Consider the following 18,252-nt stretch of genomic DNA (forward strand, 5'->3'; position numbering starts at 1 on the left):
CACTGATTAATTGATCTAACTGTCAGGAAATCTCTCCTTAGTTCTAAGTTGCTTCTCTCCTTGATTAATTACCACCCACTGCTTCTTGTCCTGCCCTCAGGTGCTTTGGAGAATAGCTTGACTCCCTCTTCTTTGGGAGTATTACTTATGACCTTTTTTCACACTTATGACAGTTGCAGCATCCCCATGATTACGTGATTAAAATTCAGATGCCTGGCAACTGATTCATATTTATGACGGTTGCAGTGTCCTGGGGCCACGTGGTGACCTTTTGCGACCATCTAACAAGCCAAGTCAGGAGGGAAATCGGATGTTCTTAACAACTGTGTTACTAACTTAACAACCACAGGGATACACTTAACAGATATGGCAAGAAAGGACATGAAATGGAGCAAACTCACTTAACAAATGTCTCGTGTAACTACAGAAATTTTGGACTCCATTGTGATCATAACTTGAGGACTGCTTGTCCTTTAAACTGATATGCACGGATATTATTATGGATATAATATCCTTCACGGATATTATGTCAGCAAATATCTAAGACCCCTTTTCTAAACCATGGAGCTGGGCTCACTGAGGGAGGAATTATTACCAGACCTAAACTGGGATTAACCAGCCTTTTGAAATTGCACATGAATCTTGTTTCACACATGTTGTTTCATAGGAATGTCGACACTAAGTTCCCAGTGATTGCGCACCTTCTGTAGGGATGCACCACAACCCTCAATGATCAAACCCTGGCAAGGCAAGCTGCCATTGAAGCTTTCTTTTTGGTAACTCCTTTTTCCACAAATGGGGAAAGCCATTCCTAAGAGAGAGACTAGTTAGCTGGGAAAGCCTCATTCACACCTACAAGGTGTGGAAAGCAAGCATTAAGTTAAAGGCTGCTTCGAAACATCTTTACAGTTAAGATTAGGCCTAACATTTGATGGATGAAGGCCACCCATAGAGCATCGTGTTAGTAAAGAAAGTTTTGAAGCAAAGTTTCTCAGTCTCAGCTATTTTAAGATGTATTTCAACTTCCCAGAGATGTTGTTGGGGAGGGGGCAGTGGTGGGATTCAATTTTTTTTACTATCGGTTCTGTGGGCATGGCAGGGGAAGGATACTGTAAAATCTCCAGTCAGAGGTGGTATTTGCTGGTTCTCCAAACTACTCAAAATTTCCGCTACTGGTTCTCCAGAACTGGACAGAACCCGCTGAATACCACCTCTGGGAGGGGGCACATCATGGAGTGAGTATTTCATATGTTATCTTGAGCTCCTAGAGTAGGAGTGTCAAACTCGATTTCATTGAGGGCCGCATCAGGGTTGTGTTTGACCTTGGGAGAGGAGCCATGGCCAGCTCAACATCCTGCAGCCCTCTGCCACTGAAAATGGAGCTTAGGAGAGCCACAGGTGGCCCTCCCGGGCTCCATTTTCTCTAGCACAGGGCTGCAGGAGGCCATCACAGCTGAAAATGGAGCCCAAGAGGGCCTCATGTGGCTCTCATGAGCTCCATTTTTGCTGACAGAGACATTGCAGGCTGGTCCTTCACTGTTCTCAGGGCAGCCTCATGGACCAGATGTAAGCACCCCATGGGGCGGATCTGGCCAGCGGACCTTGAGTTTGACACCCCTGTCCTAGAGGAAAAATGAGATAGAAATTTAAGAGATGAATACAGATAGTCCTCGACTTATAACCAATTGTTTACTGACAGTTCAAAGTTCACTGAAGAAAGCGACTTATGACTGGTCCTCATACTTATGATCATTGCAGGATCCATGATCAAACTGAGATGCTTGGCAACCAGCATGTATTTACGATGATTGCAGCATCCCAGGGTCTCGTGACCACCTTTTGCGACCTTCCCCACCAGCTTCTGACAAGCCAACTCAATGGGGGAAGTCAAAATTTACTTAACGATCATGTGAGTCACTTAACAACTGCAGTGATTTACCACAGTAGTAGTAAAAAAAGGTTGCACGACTCACTTAACCACCTTGTTAGCAACAACAATTCTGATTCCAACTATGGTTGCTAAGTCAATGTCAGATCCGTGTATCTGTCATTTCTTCAGTGGAAGAAGAAAAGGGGGGCGGGGAGGCTGATAAAGAAATCCTTTCTTGATGTAACCTGAATATATTTAATCTTATATCGAATTTGTATGACCCACACATGAGACGATGGAGGGGAGAAAAGCCAGATGGCCAGAACTATCACCTCTGAGAGGCACAACCAGGAGATGAGAAGGTCATAAAAATTCCACAGTGAGATTGTACTTTGGGAATCTCTTGAATAGTTCGTCCTTACAAGAGGGGTGGGGAGGAATTAACATACTGGCTTTTGTTTCACTAAATACACATCGAGATAAGGGGAGGGGTTCTAAACTCCCTTATCTATCCCTGTATGCCTGAGAGACCTCAGACGCTGCTTTGAACTCCTACAGGAATTGTCTCATCTCAATAAAGAATTCCTTTGTGATACGTTTGGATACGTTTTCAGAAGTTCATTCTAGTTGAGTGAATGGGAAAAGTTCTGTAGCCTGACAGTCAATAACTTCCTGTAGATAAATAACTAAATTTAGATGGCAGGTGTCATGCTCAAGTCAGTGTTCCACCCTCATGGCCTTACTCTATAGAAAGGGAGGGGAGCAACCAGGCTCAGGAATTCTGGGAGTTGAAGTCCATAGGTCACAAAGGGGCCCTAGTTACCCTCACTCCTGCTCTATAGGACTGGTTACTCTGGGCTGCCCAGAGGGATTCAGTCACTTAAAGAGAACTGTGCCTTCGTTTTAGGGAAAACAGTCATGGAACTATTCATCCCCCACCTGCATCATCGCTCCCAAGATTTTCCGGGACTCCTGGTAGAGTTCTTCTCCTCTCATTTGTGGGTTCAGCCTCTTCAGCTCAGTGACCAGGCGGTTGTGCTCCCGCATAAAAAGCGTTTGCAATGCCATCAACCCTGGCATTTCACTAACTCGGTTGTCGCCTTTAAAAGTCAGAATAAGAAAGCATCATTGCAACAGAGATGTCATAAGTCAATATTTTGTTCCAGGTGAGGAGTTTGAACAAGAAGCAGACATTTGGAGGGGAGGTTACGTCACCCAAAAAAAGACATCTTGTGTAAATCTTCTCCAGTGATACAGTTAAGTGAGTGAAGGGAAAGGGTTAATATGCCATGCAAGTAATCCCAGCCAGCCTGCAATTTAGAGTGTTCTGTACGGTCATTACCATTCTTGTACAACCGCACACCGATTGGTCAAGACGCACGGCGAGCTGATTGCCCGAGCGAGCCACGCTGATTGGCCCGCCGCGAATCTCCCGCGATTGGTGAAAACTAATTGCAGGAGATTCAAAGCGGTGCCATTGGCCGCAGCTGCCGCGGCCAAGGAATAAAAGCCGCCGTTTTTCCTTACGGAACCCGAGCCGATCTCGGGACCAATAAATGAGCTGAACTAAGTCACTGGCTCCGAGTCTCCTTCCTTGCGCCAGACACAACACTGGCGATGAAGGTGGGATTCCAAGCCTGATCCCCATCGTACACGTGTCCGGAGGAAACAAGACCGACGAGATGGCCAGCATCGCACCGCCCGCACCTTTTAACCCGGCTACTGAGGATTGGGAATCGTACACCGACCGATTCCTGATGTTCCTCGAAAGTAGCAACCTGAAGGATGCAAACGGGCAGAAGAAAAGGGCTGTTTTCCTCACGCACTGCGGGCCCGCAGTGTTCCAAATGGCTAAAGCCCTCGCGAAACCAGAGGACATCAAGACAATGGACTGGGCCGACCTCGCGCCATTACTCCGAAACCACTATGCCCCCGACGTGCCCACCCTCATCCGGCGGCACGACTTCTATCGGCGAGACCAGCGAGCGGGCGAGAGCATCAGAGATTTCGTGGCCGTCCTGCGGAATCTCGGAGGCATGTGTGGCTTTACGGACATGGACGAGGCTCTCCGAGACTGCGTCGTCCTGGGGCTCAGAGACCCAGTCCTCCAGAGCCGATTGATGGCAAAAGGCGACATCGCCCTCGCCGACGTCCTCGCAGACGCCACCGCAGCCGAGGCCACCAGGAAGTCAGCGGCCCGAATGCAGAGATCCGACGCCGGGGACCGAGGCGCGACTGCCGAGGCAGGCACAGCAACCGAGACGCGTTCCAAAGCAAGCTGCCGAGAGACCACCACACACCATGGCGACCTCGACTCCACCTCCCACACCACCGACGGGGAAGAGGACGTGCATCGACTCCAGGCGGACCGGGACCGGCGCGATCGATGGAGTCATAAGTCGGGGCAACCGTGCGCTGGGTGCGGAGGCGACCACCCTCGAGCAGAGTGCCGATTCTTCGACGCAATATGCCGGCACTGCGACAAGAGAGGCCACATCGCCCGAGTCTGCCGACTCAAGAAGAACTACAGCCCCCGGCGACGAGACGGCATCCCCCCAGGCCCAGAGACCGCCAAGCCGAGAGCCAATGGAGCCGAGACGGACGGGGCCGCCGAGACGGCGGGAACAAGCGGAGAGAGGAAACCCACCAGACGGTCGTCATCAGCCACTCCTCCAGCACAGACGGCTGGAAAGTATATGTGGAGATGGGCATCGAGGGCGAGCCATGCAAAATGGAGGTGGACTCTGGGTCCTACCTCTCCATGGTTGCATGGCGGGAAATAAAGCGCCTGGTGCCCGCCATCCACAGGAAGGGGCTGGAAAGCCAGAGCCTGATCCTCAAGGACTACCAAGGGAATCGTATACCGGTAGTCGGAACAGGCCAATTCGAGGTGACTTTCAAGGGACGAACAGCAAGGCTTCCCCTGATGATTGTGGACCGAGACCGCCCTAGCCTTTTGGGACTGCAGTGGTTCGCGCCGCTCGGAATCGAGGTGACGGGAATCGACCACGTCGGGGAGGCCGACTGGGAAGAGCAGCTCGCGAGAGACTTCCAGGAAGTGTTCGACGGCACCCTAGGCAAGTACCGAGGGCCCCCTATTTCATTCAGCCTAGACCCCAGCGTTCCCCCCATTCGCCTAAAACCACGGCGAGTGCCGTTTGCACTCCGGCCAAAAATCGACGAGCAAATAGACAAGCTCGTCAAACAAGGGGTCCTCGAGCCAATCGACCATGCCCGGTGGGAGACCCCCATAGTCACCCCCGTCAAGCCTGATGGGTCAGTGAGAATTTGCGGGGACTATAAGGCCACCCTAAATTGCGCCTTACAGCAAAGCGCCTACCCCGTCCCAGTAGTGCAGCACCTCCTACACTCACTGGGGGGAGGCAAGGTCTTTGCGAAGCTTGACCTGGCACAAGCCTATCAGCAGCTGCCGGTCGACGCAGAAACGACCGAGGCGCAAACCATAGTAACCCACCGGGGGGCTTTCCGCTGTAAGAGACTCCAGTTTGGAGTCAGCGTGGCCCCAGGAATATTCCAGAGCCTCATGGAGAGACTCCTACAAGGAATCAAGGGGGTGGTGCCCTACTTCGACGACGTATTGGTGTCGGCAACATACCAGAAAGAACTAGAGGGTCGCCTGAGGGAAGTCCTAACCAAATTCAAAAATGCGGGGCTGAAGGTTAAGAAAGAAAAATGCCAATTACACACCAAGATAGTCGAGTTCCTGGGGTACCTCCTAGATCGGAACGGAATTCACCCAACCGAGGAAAAGATCAGAGCGATCAAGGAAGCCCCCAGACCAAAGAATAAAACGGAACTACAGGCATTTCTAGGACTACTTAACTTTTACAATGTTTTCCTGCCCCAGAAGGCGACCGCGGCAGAGCCTTTGCATAGGCTCCTGGACAAGGCGGCTCCATGGACTTGGGGGAAACGCGAGGAAGCCGCCTTCAACAAAACCAAGGACCTGCTCACTTCGGATGCCGTCCTCATCCAATACAACGAGACCCTACCACTAGCTGTCACATGCGATGCATCACCTTTTGGCGTCGGCGCCGTCCTCAGCCACACTCTCCCCGACGGAAAGGAAGCACCCATCGCCTTCTTCTCACGAACCCTCACCAAACCGGAAAGGAACTACAGTCAGCTGGACAAAGAGGCCCTGGCCATCATTGCCGCTGTCAAAAGGTTCCATGAATACATCTACGGCCGAGCTTTCACCATCATCACCGACCACAAGCCGCTGCTGGGAATCCTGGCAGGGAACAGGGCCACCCCGAACATTCTATCCCCTAGAATGACAAGGTGGTCCGAATTCCTTGCAGCCTACAGTTACCGGCTCACACACCGACCCGGTAAGACAATCTCCCACGCAGACGCCCTGAGCCGCACGCCGCTACCAGACTTTGACATCGACCCAGCACCCACGACGACCACACTCAGCATAGAGACTCTGCCCGATCTACCCATAACCGCGTCAGACATTGCCCGTGAAACTAATAAAGACAAACGTCTGGCGCGGGTATTGCATTGGGTAGAGAAGGGGTGGCCCGAAAAAGACGACAACGAGACCTTCAGGACATTCCGGAACCGACAAACGGAACTGTCATTGCAAAAAGGGTGTTTACTTTGGGGGGACCGGGTTGTTATTCCGGAAAAATTACAGGGAAAAGTCTTGGAATTGTTGCATGAGGGGCACCTAGACATCGTTAGGACAAAGGCCTTGGCCAGAAGTTACGCCTGGTGGCCAGGGATGGACAAACAAATCGAGGCCTGGGTGGCAGCATGCAACAGATGCCAGGAAACCAGACCCAGCCCTCCCGCCGCCCCAATCCTGGAATGGGAAACCCCTAGGGGACCATGGTCCAGGATCCACATAGATTTTGCCGGGCCCACAAAAGGACACACCTTCCTCATCACGGTAGACGCTTACTCCAACTGGTTGGAGGTAAGCAACATGAGAACTACCACCACGGAGGCCGTCACCAAAGAACTCAGCAAACTATTTGCAACCCACGGCCTCCCAGATGTCCTCGTATCCAACAACGGGCCCCAATTTACCTCGCTGGAATTCGAAAAATTCCTAGCGGAACGGGGGATACGACACGCATTGACAGCGCCGGCACATCCGGCGGCGAACGGGAGGGCGGAACGGATGGTTCAATTTACAAAAAAAACCATCCAAAAGATAGAAAACGGGGAAATCCAAGAAAAAATAAATAAAATGCTCTTTATACAACACATAACCCCGAATACAACAACCAATAAAAGCCCGGCAGAACTATTGATGAGGAGGAAATTAAGATCCTCACTCGACAGACTGCACCCCACATACAACCCGGAAAAACCCCCAAACTCCTCAAGCAGAGACCGAACCTTTAAAACAGGCGACGCGGTATACGCGAAAAACCTCACCGGAGACCCACTCTGGGTACCAGCAACCATAACCCAAGTGACAGGTCCCCGCTCGTACCGCCTACAGACAACCAACGGACGAGCATGGAAACGACACATCGACCAACTAAGGTCTAGAATAGCCACGGGAAACACAACCGACACGCAAGCAGAAACAAACACAGAAGGGAACCCCCCCAACACAAACCAAGAGGGGAGGGAAGGCCCAAAGAACCAAACACCACTAGAAAGAAACCAGGAATACTCACCGGCAAGCAGCCAACTCGACACCTCACCAGGAAGAAGCAGCCAGGCCAGCTCAACCAGCCCGGAAAGACCAGGCGGGAGCAGCGACCGCAACTCAACCAGCCCGGGTAGACCGGGAGGGAGCTGCGACGAAAGGCCCGACTCAGGCTTCCAGACGGTTCCATCAACAGGACGAGGGGCAACACAGAACCCGACCGAACCGGCCGGGAGCCAAGCACCAACTAACCTGCGCAGGTCAAGTAGACAAGTGCATAGCCCCACCTACTTACGGGACTACATTACGTAAGACCAGACCAAGAGGGGAGGGGTGTTCTGTACGGTCATTACCATTCTTGTAGAACCGCACAGCGATTGGTCAAGATGCACGGCGAGCTGATTGGCCGAGCGAGCCGCGCTGATTGGCCCGCCGCGAATCTCCCGTGATTGGTGAAAACTAACTAAGCCGCCGCGGCCAAGGAATAAAAGCCGCCGTTTTTCCTTACGGAACCTGAGCCAATCTCGGGACCAATAAATGAGCTGAACTAAGTCACTGGCTCCGAGTCTCCTTCCTTGCGCCGGACACAACATAGAGGAAGTTAATTTTAGCTTCTGCGAGGTTATGTGAAGCCAAGCTAAGCTCCGCAGATCATCCACCTTGTCTTAGATCAGTGTTTCTCAACTCTAGAAACTTTAACATGTATGGAATTCAACTCCCAGAATTCTCCCACCAGTAAGGCTGGCTGAGGAATTCTGGGAATTGAAGTCCACACATCTTCCGGTTGATAAGGTTGAAAAACACTGATCTAAATGGAAGGAATAAGAATAATCATTTTCTTGGACTATGGTAGAGACTGGCCACACAAAATCCAGACTTCTCTAGGCTCCCTGACTCCATTTTACTATCACATCCCCACCCAGAGGGAAGAGACAGAGAGTGTGAAGCAAAAGATGAAGATCATGATGTCCATTCAGTTGAATCTGACTCTTGGCGGCTCTATGGGCCAGGTCTCTCCACATCTTCTGGTCTTGTACTATTTCTTTGAGTTTTTCCATGTTCTGGCTGGTGTCAGCTTTGATGGTGTCCAGCCACTATTTTCTTTGCCAGCCTGGTATCCTTTAACCCCTAACTTTTCCAAACATAATTGCTTTGTCCAGTGAGAAACAAAAGATAAATGGATGGATTGATGGACAGACGGACAGACAGACAGACAAGAAATTGGGAAACAGTGAGTTCTAGTCCTGCTTGAGGCATGAAGCCAGATGGGTGACTTTGGATCAGCCAGTCTCTCTCAACTCTTATAAACCACTAGCAATGGCAAACCACTCTTGAAAATATTGGCAAAATAACCTTTGTATACTGTAAAACCATCCAGGTTTCCGGGAATGCCCTGGTGAACAGGCAAGTCTGTAGCTGTTCTCTAAAAATCTAAATTGAAGAGTTTACCTCAGGTCCATTGGAAGTCCATTCTGAAAGTCTGGTGCTATCACATAGTGGCTTGCTGACAGAGCCATGTGCAAAACGCTTCTCTTGAAGTCAGCAAGCTTTCTTTAACGGGTTTCATGCTTGGGCAGAAGAAACTACAGCTTCTTTGAAGGTGCAAAGCACATGGCTTCATTTGCAGATCTACAAATGCCACTTTCAAAGGCCTCATACAACCCTGGTCAGATATCTAAACTCAGGTACTTTGTTCTTCACACAAGGGCACCCTCCTCCAGCTTTTCCCAAAAGTTTCATTTCGCCAGAGACTACTAATGATAAAGAATTGAGAACGGAAAACTCTTAAATGAGTTCCACCAGCTCTCCAAGTGTCTACAGTATTCAGATCAGCCTTTTCCACAATAACAGAGTTGGAAAGGACCTTGGAGGTCTTCTAATCCAACCCCCTGATCAAGCAGGAAACCTTATATCATTTCAGACAAATTAAAATTCTTTAAAACCTCCAGTGAAGTTGTGAGCACCCACAACTTCAGGAAGCAACTGTTCCAGTAATTAATTGTTCTGTCAGGAAATCTCTACTTAGCTTAGGTTGGTTTTCTGGTTGATTAGTTTCCATCTGTTGCTTCTACTCCTGCCCTCAGGTGCTTTGGGGAATAGCTTGACTCCTTCTTCTTTGAGGCAGCCCCTGAGATACTGGAACAGTGCCATCATATCATCCCTAGTCCTTCTTTTCATTAAACTAAACAATTCCAGCAACCCTCCTTTATATGTGTTAGCTTCCAGTCCCCGAATCTTCTTTGTTGCAGCCATCTATTCCTTTGATCTCTTCCTGCTATCCCTTTCACTAGGTGTGACTTCGGTTTGCAAGAGCAGTCCTGAAGAAATGATGCACCTTTCAAATAACTTACCTGCCAAAAAACAGGGGATTTTGGCGGTTGTATTTGTTATATTGCAAGTTTCCGGAAAGCCTTCAGGATTGCCAAAAGGGAGTAAGGCAAGGCCTCGATCGTTGAACCTGTCATTCACGGCCAGCAGTCCTAGGTTGCTTGTGAGATTCCTTAGCTGCGTTGCCCACTCGTCTTCACTGGCATATACCATACTGGTATCAATAAAGGATGTGATCGCATTGATCTGATTGCGAATGGCATAGCCACCGTTGCACGCAGGAGCTGCCCGGGTAAAGGGGATGCACATAAACTGCTTTTTTGTAGGATCATTGGGTGGGATCTAGAGCAAAAAGATGAAGAGGAGCTTCAATTCTCAGGTCCAAAAAACATATTTCCTTTATTCTGCCAAGCAGAGGAATATTGCCAAGCAAAGGAATATCCAACACTCTGCAGTTTTACACAGGTAGGCACCATTATCCTCAAATCAGGGGTGGGATTCAATATTTTTTACTACCGGTTCTGTGGGCGTGGCTTGGTGGGCATGGCAGGGGAAGGATACTGCAAAATCTCCAGTCAGAGGTGGCATTTGCCGGTTCTCTGAACCAGAGGTCTCCAACCTTGGCAACTTTAAGACGTGTGGACTTCAACTCCCAGAGTTCTCCAGCCATAGCTGGCTGGAGAATTCTGGGAGTTGAAGTCCACAAGTCTTGAAGTTGCCAAGGTTGGAGACCTCTGCATCTGAACTGCTCAAAATTTCCGCTACTGGTTCTCCAAAACTGGTCAGAATCTGCTGAATACCACCTCTAATCCTCATGCTTCCCCCCTTTCTCCCATTAATGTTTAACAGGAACATACGACACAACAGAGGCATGCTTCTTCCAGACAAGCACCCCTCCCATCTCTTTAAATCTCGTTCCCCAGGTGAGCCTTGCAAAGAGGGGCAGGTCGCCCTCCTCCCAAGTCGTCAGATTGTCCTGTGCTGATCCCGCCTCCTCTCCATTCTCTATGCTCGGGGATGGGGGTGGGGAGAGGGAGAAGTAATTGCTCATCACCAGAGCTCCGTTGTTCCTCTACTCTGCTGCCTGCCATCTTCTCCCCCTTCACTTGGTTATCCTGTGCCCACTCGCCTTTGCTGGTGACCCTTCCCAGGCCCAAGGGACCCAGGATTGTCTCATCCTGCTCCTCCAGTCATTCCTCCGTCGTCCTCGGATCCAGACTCCAATGGGGCTGTGACACAGGGCCTTGTGAAAGAGTGTCATAATGGGAGCCAACCTAATCTTCACAGGAATTATGTTCCACAGGGAGGGAGCCATCGGGCAGAAATTGCCTCTTCTTGGTCCCACTAGATGGACCTCCTTAAGAGAGGGCACTCATAATATTCCCTGCCTCCCTGCTCCGGTGGGTCAGGTAGATATGACAGCCGTCCTTCGATTAACCTGATTCTAGGCCACACAGGGCTTTGAAGAGAACAACCAGCACCCCGAAATGCAACCAGAAGCAAACTGGCAGTCAATGCAGCTCCCGCAAGAGAGGTGTCACAGGTGCAAATCTAGGCTTGCACAAAACCATGCAGGCTACCAGATTTTGAACCAATTGAAGCTTCTGGATACTTGTCAAGGGCAGCACCATGTAGAGCACATTGCAATAATCAAGATGGAAGGTGACTAGGGTGCAGTTAACAATGAGCAGATATTGTCGGTCCAGGAAAGGGCATAACTGAGGAGTGGGCTGTAAACCAGTCCAGGAAAGGGGATAACTATATGAATAAGAAATCCAGTCTTGATTTTTTGGGGAGAAACCCCTCTATAAATAAAAAGTTGAGGATTCAATGACTCCTGTACTTTAATGACTTTGGACAAAATAGTCATTTATTATTACATATTCTCTCTCTTTTTGTTCTAGAGACTTATATACAGCTCCCTCTTCATTTTTAAGATTGGCTGAGCTAAGAGAGAGAAGGAGTGGTTAATAATAAGAGGAGAAAACTCTTGCCCCAAATGTCATTGGGGAGCCCAAATTCTTATGAATCTCACTGTTAATTTAATCATGCTTTCCTCTGGATCTACTCTATCAAGAAGACCAGAAAGTTATGGACATGTTCTATCTCTTCACTTGCATATGCTTAGAATAGACACCAAGGAAGTGGACAGGGAGATAAAGATGGAAAAGCAGAACTAGGAAGCATTGGGAAGATGAAGAACAGAGGCTGACAAATGTAAGTGGTTGTCAGTAGAAGCCCTGAAAGTATGAAGACTCAGGAGTCCCCTACTAATGAGCTTTCCACTCATCCTAAATGTCTATGGAGATTCTCAATCATCCACGTTATGGTTGTCCCAAAGGTGCTTTTTCAGGAGACAACTGGATGTTCTTTGTTTTTGAAGACATTTTGCTTCTCATCCAAGAAGCTTCTTCAGTTCTGACTGGAGGGTAAAGAATGGAAAGATTTATATTCTGTGCAGTCATCTGGTCATTAGCACTACTTCTGAGAGTCCTTGAGGTCACTTGGAGGTTTATCAGTCAGACCTGAAAAAACTTCTTGGAGGAGAAGTGAAACATCTTCAAGGAAAAACAAAGGAAATCCAGTTGCCTTTTGAAAAAGCGCCTTTGGGACAGTGGTCCTGAATGCCTCTTGGTAGTTGCTAATCCATGCAGAATTAGATACAGAATTTATCATACCTTGATTGGAAAACACGGTGGCCCTTTCTCACAGCTCTTTTCACAATCTATCCCTTCCATGAAGGTGAGGGTTGCTGTTGTGGAAGGTCCAAAATCCATATCATGATCTAAAAACTGCCCCCACTGCATAAACATGACTGAACGGAAAGCATCATCTGTGACGTTCATATTAGGAAAGAAGACGATGTCATTGGATACAGCCCGGACCTGTTACCAAGAAATTATTATCAAGAGTGGCAGAGACAGAAGGAAAGGAAAGGGGTTTATGAAATCTCACCTGGAAACAACTACAAATTGCTACATGCTAATTTAGGGGAAAGAATGTAAAGATATACTTGCACAAACTGCCAATGAAATCATCTAGGAAAGTGGTCCTAAACCTGTAGTCCACGGACCACTGTGGGGCCACGAGGTTGTCACCGGGGGTCCATGAAGGCTCAAAGAAATGTTATGATTTAAATCTTGAGTTTAGTCTTGGGGTCTGTGACCACAAAAGGTATTTAAAGGGGGGTGCGTGCAGGGGTGGGATTCAAATTTTTTAACAACCGGTTCTGTGGGCGTGGCTTAGTTGGTGGGCATGGCTTGGTGGTCATGTGACTGGGTGGACATGGCTTGGTGGTCATGTTATTGGCTGGGCATGGCCAACTCAATATCACTTACATCAAGGCATGCATCTCCTCGCCTGGCCTTTCATGACTGTGGGGATGCTGCAACAGTCATAAGTGTGAAAAACAGTCATAAGTCACTTTTTTCAGTGCCATTGTAACTTTGAATGGTCACTCCACACAAGCAAAGTACCAGCAAAGGAGGGGGAAAAAAAACTCCAGAGCCCTTCCTGAGACAGGAAGTTGAGTCCTGCCAAGTATGTAATAAGGGTTAACGGAGAGGCAGTTTCTGTAAGCAACACCAGAATATTTCCTTCCTGCCTTCCTTACAGGATTAGACCAGTAATTTCTTCTAACAACCAGTTCTCGAACTGCTTAGAATGTTAACAACCAGTTCTAGCGAATAGGTGTGAACTGGTAGAATCTCACCCTTGGGTGCGTGGTAAAGAAAAGTTTGTGAACGACTGATCTAGGAGTCTCCTTCTTGATGAAACAAGAGAGAGGAATGACTTCACAAGGTCTTCAGGCAGAAGAATTAAGTACAAATGGTTGGCATCCTGGAACTTCATTAAAAGCCATTAAATGCTTTTAATCTAATTAACTATTATTTAATCTTATATTATGTTTTGTTATTATATCAAATATATTATCTGCTAATTATTATTATTAGGTATTAGAATTTCAAAGGCCTTATATATGGGATCTGAAGTCCTTCTGCTCAGCATCCAGTCAAATAGTCAAGTCATTTTTCAGGGTGCTTGGATCTTTCCATCTGTTTTGAGAAAGTTTCAATAGCCTGTAGATGCTGAGCAGATCAAATCACCATGAGATTGTCTGGACGTTTATTTGTGCCCTCTTGTTTATTCCTCCCTTAACTTTATTGCTGTTTCTCTCCTAGGGTAGGGCTTACAAAATATTTTTATGTGCATGGTGCCAATGATGCATTCAACCTCCAGATTTCTACTCTTATGCTGGATTAGCAATTCAATTGCCAAGTACCTGATTTTTGATCACATGACCATGGGATGCTGCAACGGACATAAGTGTTGTAACTTCAAGCAGTCAATAAATGAATGATTGTAAGTTGAGAACCAACTGCATTTTAAAGACAGCACAGCTAGCACGCTAACCTAGTAGGAAGTGATCATAATAAAGGCATCCAGATTGTTTTTTCAAAGAACATACCAATGCCATGCTATAAATGACACTGTGTCTCCCTCTTAATTGGTTTTGTCTTTGAAATATAATAAATAGACAAAGGCCTAAGCTGTGGCTGTGATTTTGTTCACGGCTGCTCAGCAAGTTGGGAGCCCAATGTGCACTGTAGTAGTTTTCATACTTGATATATTTATGTTATATCTTCAAAGTTTATTTAAGTGAGTCAGGATTTAGCCACAACAAAGTCTCCATCTTTTCATCTGCAAAACTATAAGATACGATTCTTGCCGCTTTCATGAAAATCCCACTCTATTCCTGTTCTCTATTGCTGTAACTAGTGTACAAAAGCACCAGATCATTTATAGGCCTTAAACTCTACCTGGATCGCTTCTGCTTTGGCAGACAAATTTAGGACTCCTTAGTACATTTCGGGCTACGATACTTCAATTACATCAATTATTCCATTTCTCTAATCCCCTTGCCTTAACCCTTTATTTCTTTCCTCCCCTTGCAATTGTTTTTTCCCCTTAAAATCCTTTCCTCTGTTCAAACTGAGCATCCTGGAATTAGAGAGACATAGGGGTTATATCTTACTGAGGGCAGACGAAATCCAAAATACGGCTTCGTTTCATTCCAGCCACGTGGGAGAGAGATGCCATCTTCATATTCTTGAGGCAGCCACCTGACATACGGACGGTTGTTAGCTCCCAGAGTAGGAATTCTCCTGCAATATTTCATTCAACCCAAAAGGGCATTTAGAAGAGAGTTCTTAAAAGCAATAAGTCTTGGTTTACACACAGTGCTAACCCTTAAAATTCAGTAATAAAATCTTCACACATGTTGCAGCAAATAAATCATCCATATTCTGATTAAACGCTGAGGTTTATCTCCAGAAGAAAGTCCAGTACAGGTAATCTTCAACTAACAACCACAATTGAGGCCAACATTTCTGTTGCTAAGTGAGAAATTTGTTAAGCAAGTTTTGCCTCATTTTAGGATTTTTCTTGCCACCATTGTTAAGTGAATCACTGCAGTTGTTAAGTGAATCTGGCTTCCCCATTGGCTTTCCTTCTCAGAAGGCCACAAAAAGTAGGTCACATGATCCTGGACACTGTGACTGTCATAAATACGAGTTGGTTGCCAAACATCTGAATTTTAATCACGTGACCATGGGGATGCTGCAATGGGCGTAAATGGGGAAAACAGTCATAAGTCACTTTGTTCCGAGCTGTTGTAACTTTGAATGACCGCTAAACAAACTGTTGTAAGTTGAGGACTACCTGTATTTGGATTCTCATATGTTGAATTGCAAACTGAGATAGAAAAGATGCCAGGGTAACCACCTTCTTCCTGAGGATGGTCTACAAGCAGACTTCTTGGCAATGGGCATGTCATAAAAGTGATTTGACTCTCAATTTCCAGGAGGCTTCTTGAACTTCCTTGTCTAGCCAACCATCCTGTACTCTACCCCAAACAGGTCCAAAGTCACCCAAGGTTGGTAGGTATTGACATCCATTGCCAACTCCATTCTAGTGTAAATCTAACTTTACAGATTAACAGAGTTGGAAGCAACCTTGTAGGTCATCTAGTCCAATCTCTGCTCAAGTAGGAAACCCGACACCAATTCTGACAAATGGCAGTCCTATATCTTCTTGAAAGCCTCCAGTGATGAAGCTCCCACAACTTCCGAGGGCAAGCTGTTCCATGGGTTGATTGTTCTCACTGTCAGAAAGTTTCTCCTTATTTCTAGGTTGAATTTCTCCTTGATCAGTATCCATCCATTATTCCTTGTCTGGCCTTGAGGTGCTTTGGAAAACAGCTTGACTCTCCTCTCTGTGGCAGCCCCTCAAATATTGGAACACTGCTATCACACCTCCCCTGGTCCTTCTGTTCACTAGACTAGCCATGCCCAGTTCCTGTAACCGTTCTGCATATATTTTAGTCTCCAGTCCCCTAATCATCCTGGTTACTCTTCTCTGTACTTCTTCTAGAGTCTCAACATCTTTTTTATAATGTGGTGACCAAAACTGGATGCAGTACTCTAGGTGTGGTCTTATTAAAGCTTTATAGAGTGGTATTAGCACCTCACTTGATCTCGATTGTATCCCTCTGTTAATGTAACCTAGGATTGCGTTGGCTTTTTTGGCTGCTGATGCACACTGCTGGCTCATATTTAACTGGTTGTATTTAACTGAACAATAATAGCTGTTCTACAGGGAAGAGGGCTGATTTCATGGAGAGCCAGATAGACTGACATTCCATGCCTGAAGAGTGCTTGTTCCTGATTGAGCAACTGATTTTATTCATCATGCTAAACTTTAGTTAATGTAACCATAGTTTGTGGGATAAAATTCAACTGGTTGAGTTGACAGAACACATCTAGTTTGTGAATGCCAACTTCAGAGATGGTACATTCTGGAGAATTTCAGAATGTTTTATTCTTTGCCAAACCATACCATTCTCATCAGTTGAGGGCAGCCCTATTGTCTTCCAGGAATAAATCTCCCAGCAAAAGGAAGTGGTTCGTGCCATTCTAGACATGGTCAAATGATTCAAGTCCCAATTCTGCTGCTAATCCGAAAAGATTAAAGAGTGCTAAATGACTTCACTGTTGGAGTGCAACTTTCCCTGGGGCAACCTGATAACTTTCTTGTGACTTCCCATCATAAGGAGATTATTAAGCACAATAGGTTAGGACCAAACCAATAAATTTCAAAATGCAGAGCATATGCTTTTGTATGTGCAATAGACCACAGGTGTCAAACTCGCCACGTCACCTTGCCGTCACATGATGTTTTTTGACGATTTCTCCCTTCGTGGAGCTGGGGTGGGCATGGCCTGTGGGCTGCCAGTTTGACATCCCTGCAATACTGAAAGAGTGGGAAGATAACCTGTGACCCAGGCAGTTTTTGAAGCCTCTTATGACCAATGCTTGGTCAATGGACAGAAACTGATGCTATATTTTCTGGCCATTTTGAGATGAATGAATTGAATGAATGAATTGAAGATGAGTAATGGATGAAAACTAATGTAAGTCTTAAACTAAACATCACTTTTTTTTTTAAAGGAACCCATAATAGTTTCCACAAAACTTAAGATATGACCCTCTTCACTTAGCAGCCATTAGCACTTAAAAAAAAATAGACTAGGGTCTTAGCCACCAAAACATACAGGTTATTGCATTCGCCTGTAATGGTCCTGTAAGGGCTCTTCTCATCACATGGCTTTGTACTGATCTCTTGGGAAGCACATCCGGATGCCTTGTAGATAGTTTGCATCTGGGAAGGGGACAGCACATCTGTAGGAAAATAAAGGGATTTAGACTTCAGGGCTGCAAAAATAACAGAAGAATGCAAGACTAGAATCACTTGTCTTCTGAATTATACTTTAAAAACTGAAAGCAGGATTTATGCTTTGTAAGGATGAGGAAATTCAAAAGGTGAAAGTCTATGGAGGTTCTCAGTCATCCACATCATGATTGTCCAGTCATCCACATCATGATTGCTTTTTCAAAAGGCAACTGGACATTGTTTTTTTCTTGAAGATGTTTTGCTTCTCATCCAAGGAGCTTCTTCACTTCTGAAGTGAAGAACTGAAGAACAGAACTGAAGAAGCTTCTTGGGTGAGAAGCAAAACAACTTCAAAAGGTGAAACATTTTCCTTTTTCAAAGATGTTGGATAGCTATTAAATACCACTCATAGTAGCTCCAACCAATTACTCTGCAGTAATCAGTAAGTTACTTAGTGGTTGCAACTTGCATTCCTAAAACATTCCTTGGTTAATTTTAACCGATTCATTTTTTGTCAGTGTATGAAACTTAGCGGGTTATGTGGCTGCTTTAGGAGTCAAGGTATTATGCAAATTCAGAAAATGGGTTAAGTAGCAGCCAAGTTAAGCGTGCTGTTCAATAGCAGCCATCCTGAAGTCTTCGAGTCAATCTGTTGCTCAATGTAGGATCTGCAAAGCAGAATAGAAGT

At 46.6% G+C, this 18,252-nt stretch overlaps 1 protein-coding gene across 1 annotated transcript in view; it reads right to left on the bottom strand.

Moving 5' to 3' along the window:
* The window catches only part of MPO (myeloperoxidase), a 38,835-nt gene that overhangs the window by 5,941 nt on the left and 14,642 nt on the right, over positions 1-18,252 (bottom strand). The window contains exons 6-10 of the mRNA XM_026671683.2: positions 17,446-17,572; positions 14,869-14,998; positions 12,512-12,718; positions 9,857-10,175; positions 2,810-2,970 (exon numbers count right to left, since the gene is read on the bottom strand). Of these exons, the coding sequence (XP_026527468.1) occupies positions 2,810-2,970; positions 9,857-10,175; positions 12,512-12,718; positions 14,869-14,998; positions 17,446-17,572 (944 nt within the window). The remainder of the gene's footprint in view (positions 1-2,809; positions 2,971-9,856; positions 10,176-12,511; positions 12,719-14,868; positions 14,999-17,445; positions 17,573-18,252) is intronic.

Source organism: Notechis scutatus, chromosome 1 (genome assembly GCF_049901735.1).
Source record: "Notechis scutatus isolate UNSWTSFEM ecotype Mainland chromosome 1, rNotScu1.2, whole genome shotgun sequence".
NCBI classification, from domain to species: Eukaryota; Metazoa; Chordata; class Lepidosauria; order Squamata; family Elapidae; genus Notechis; species Notechis scutatus.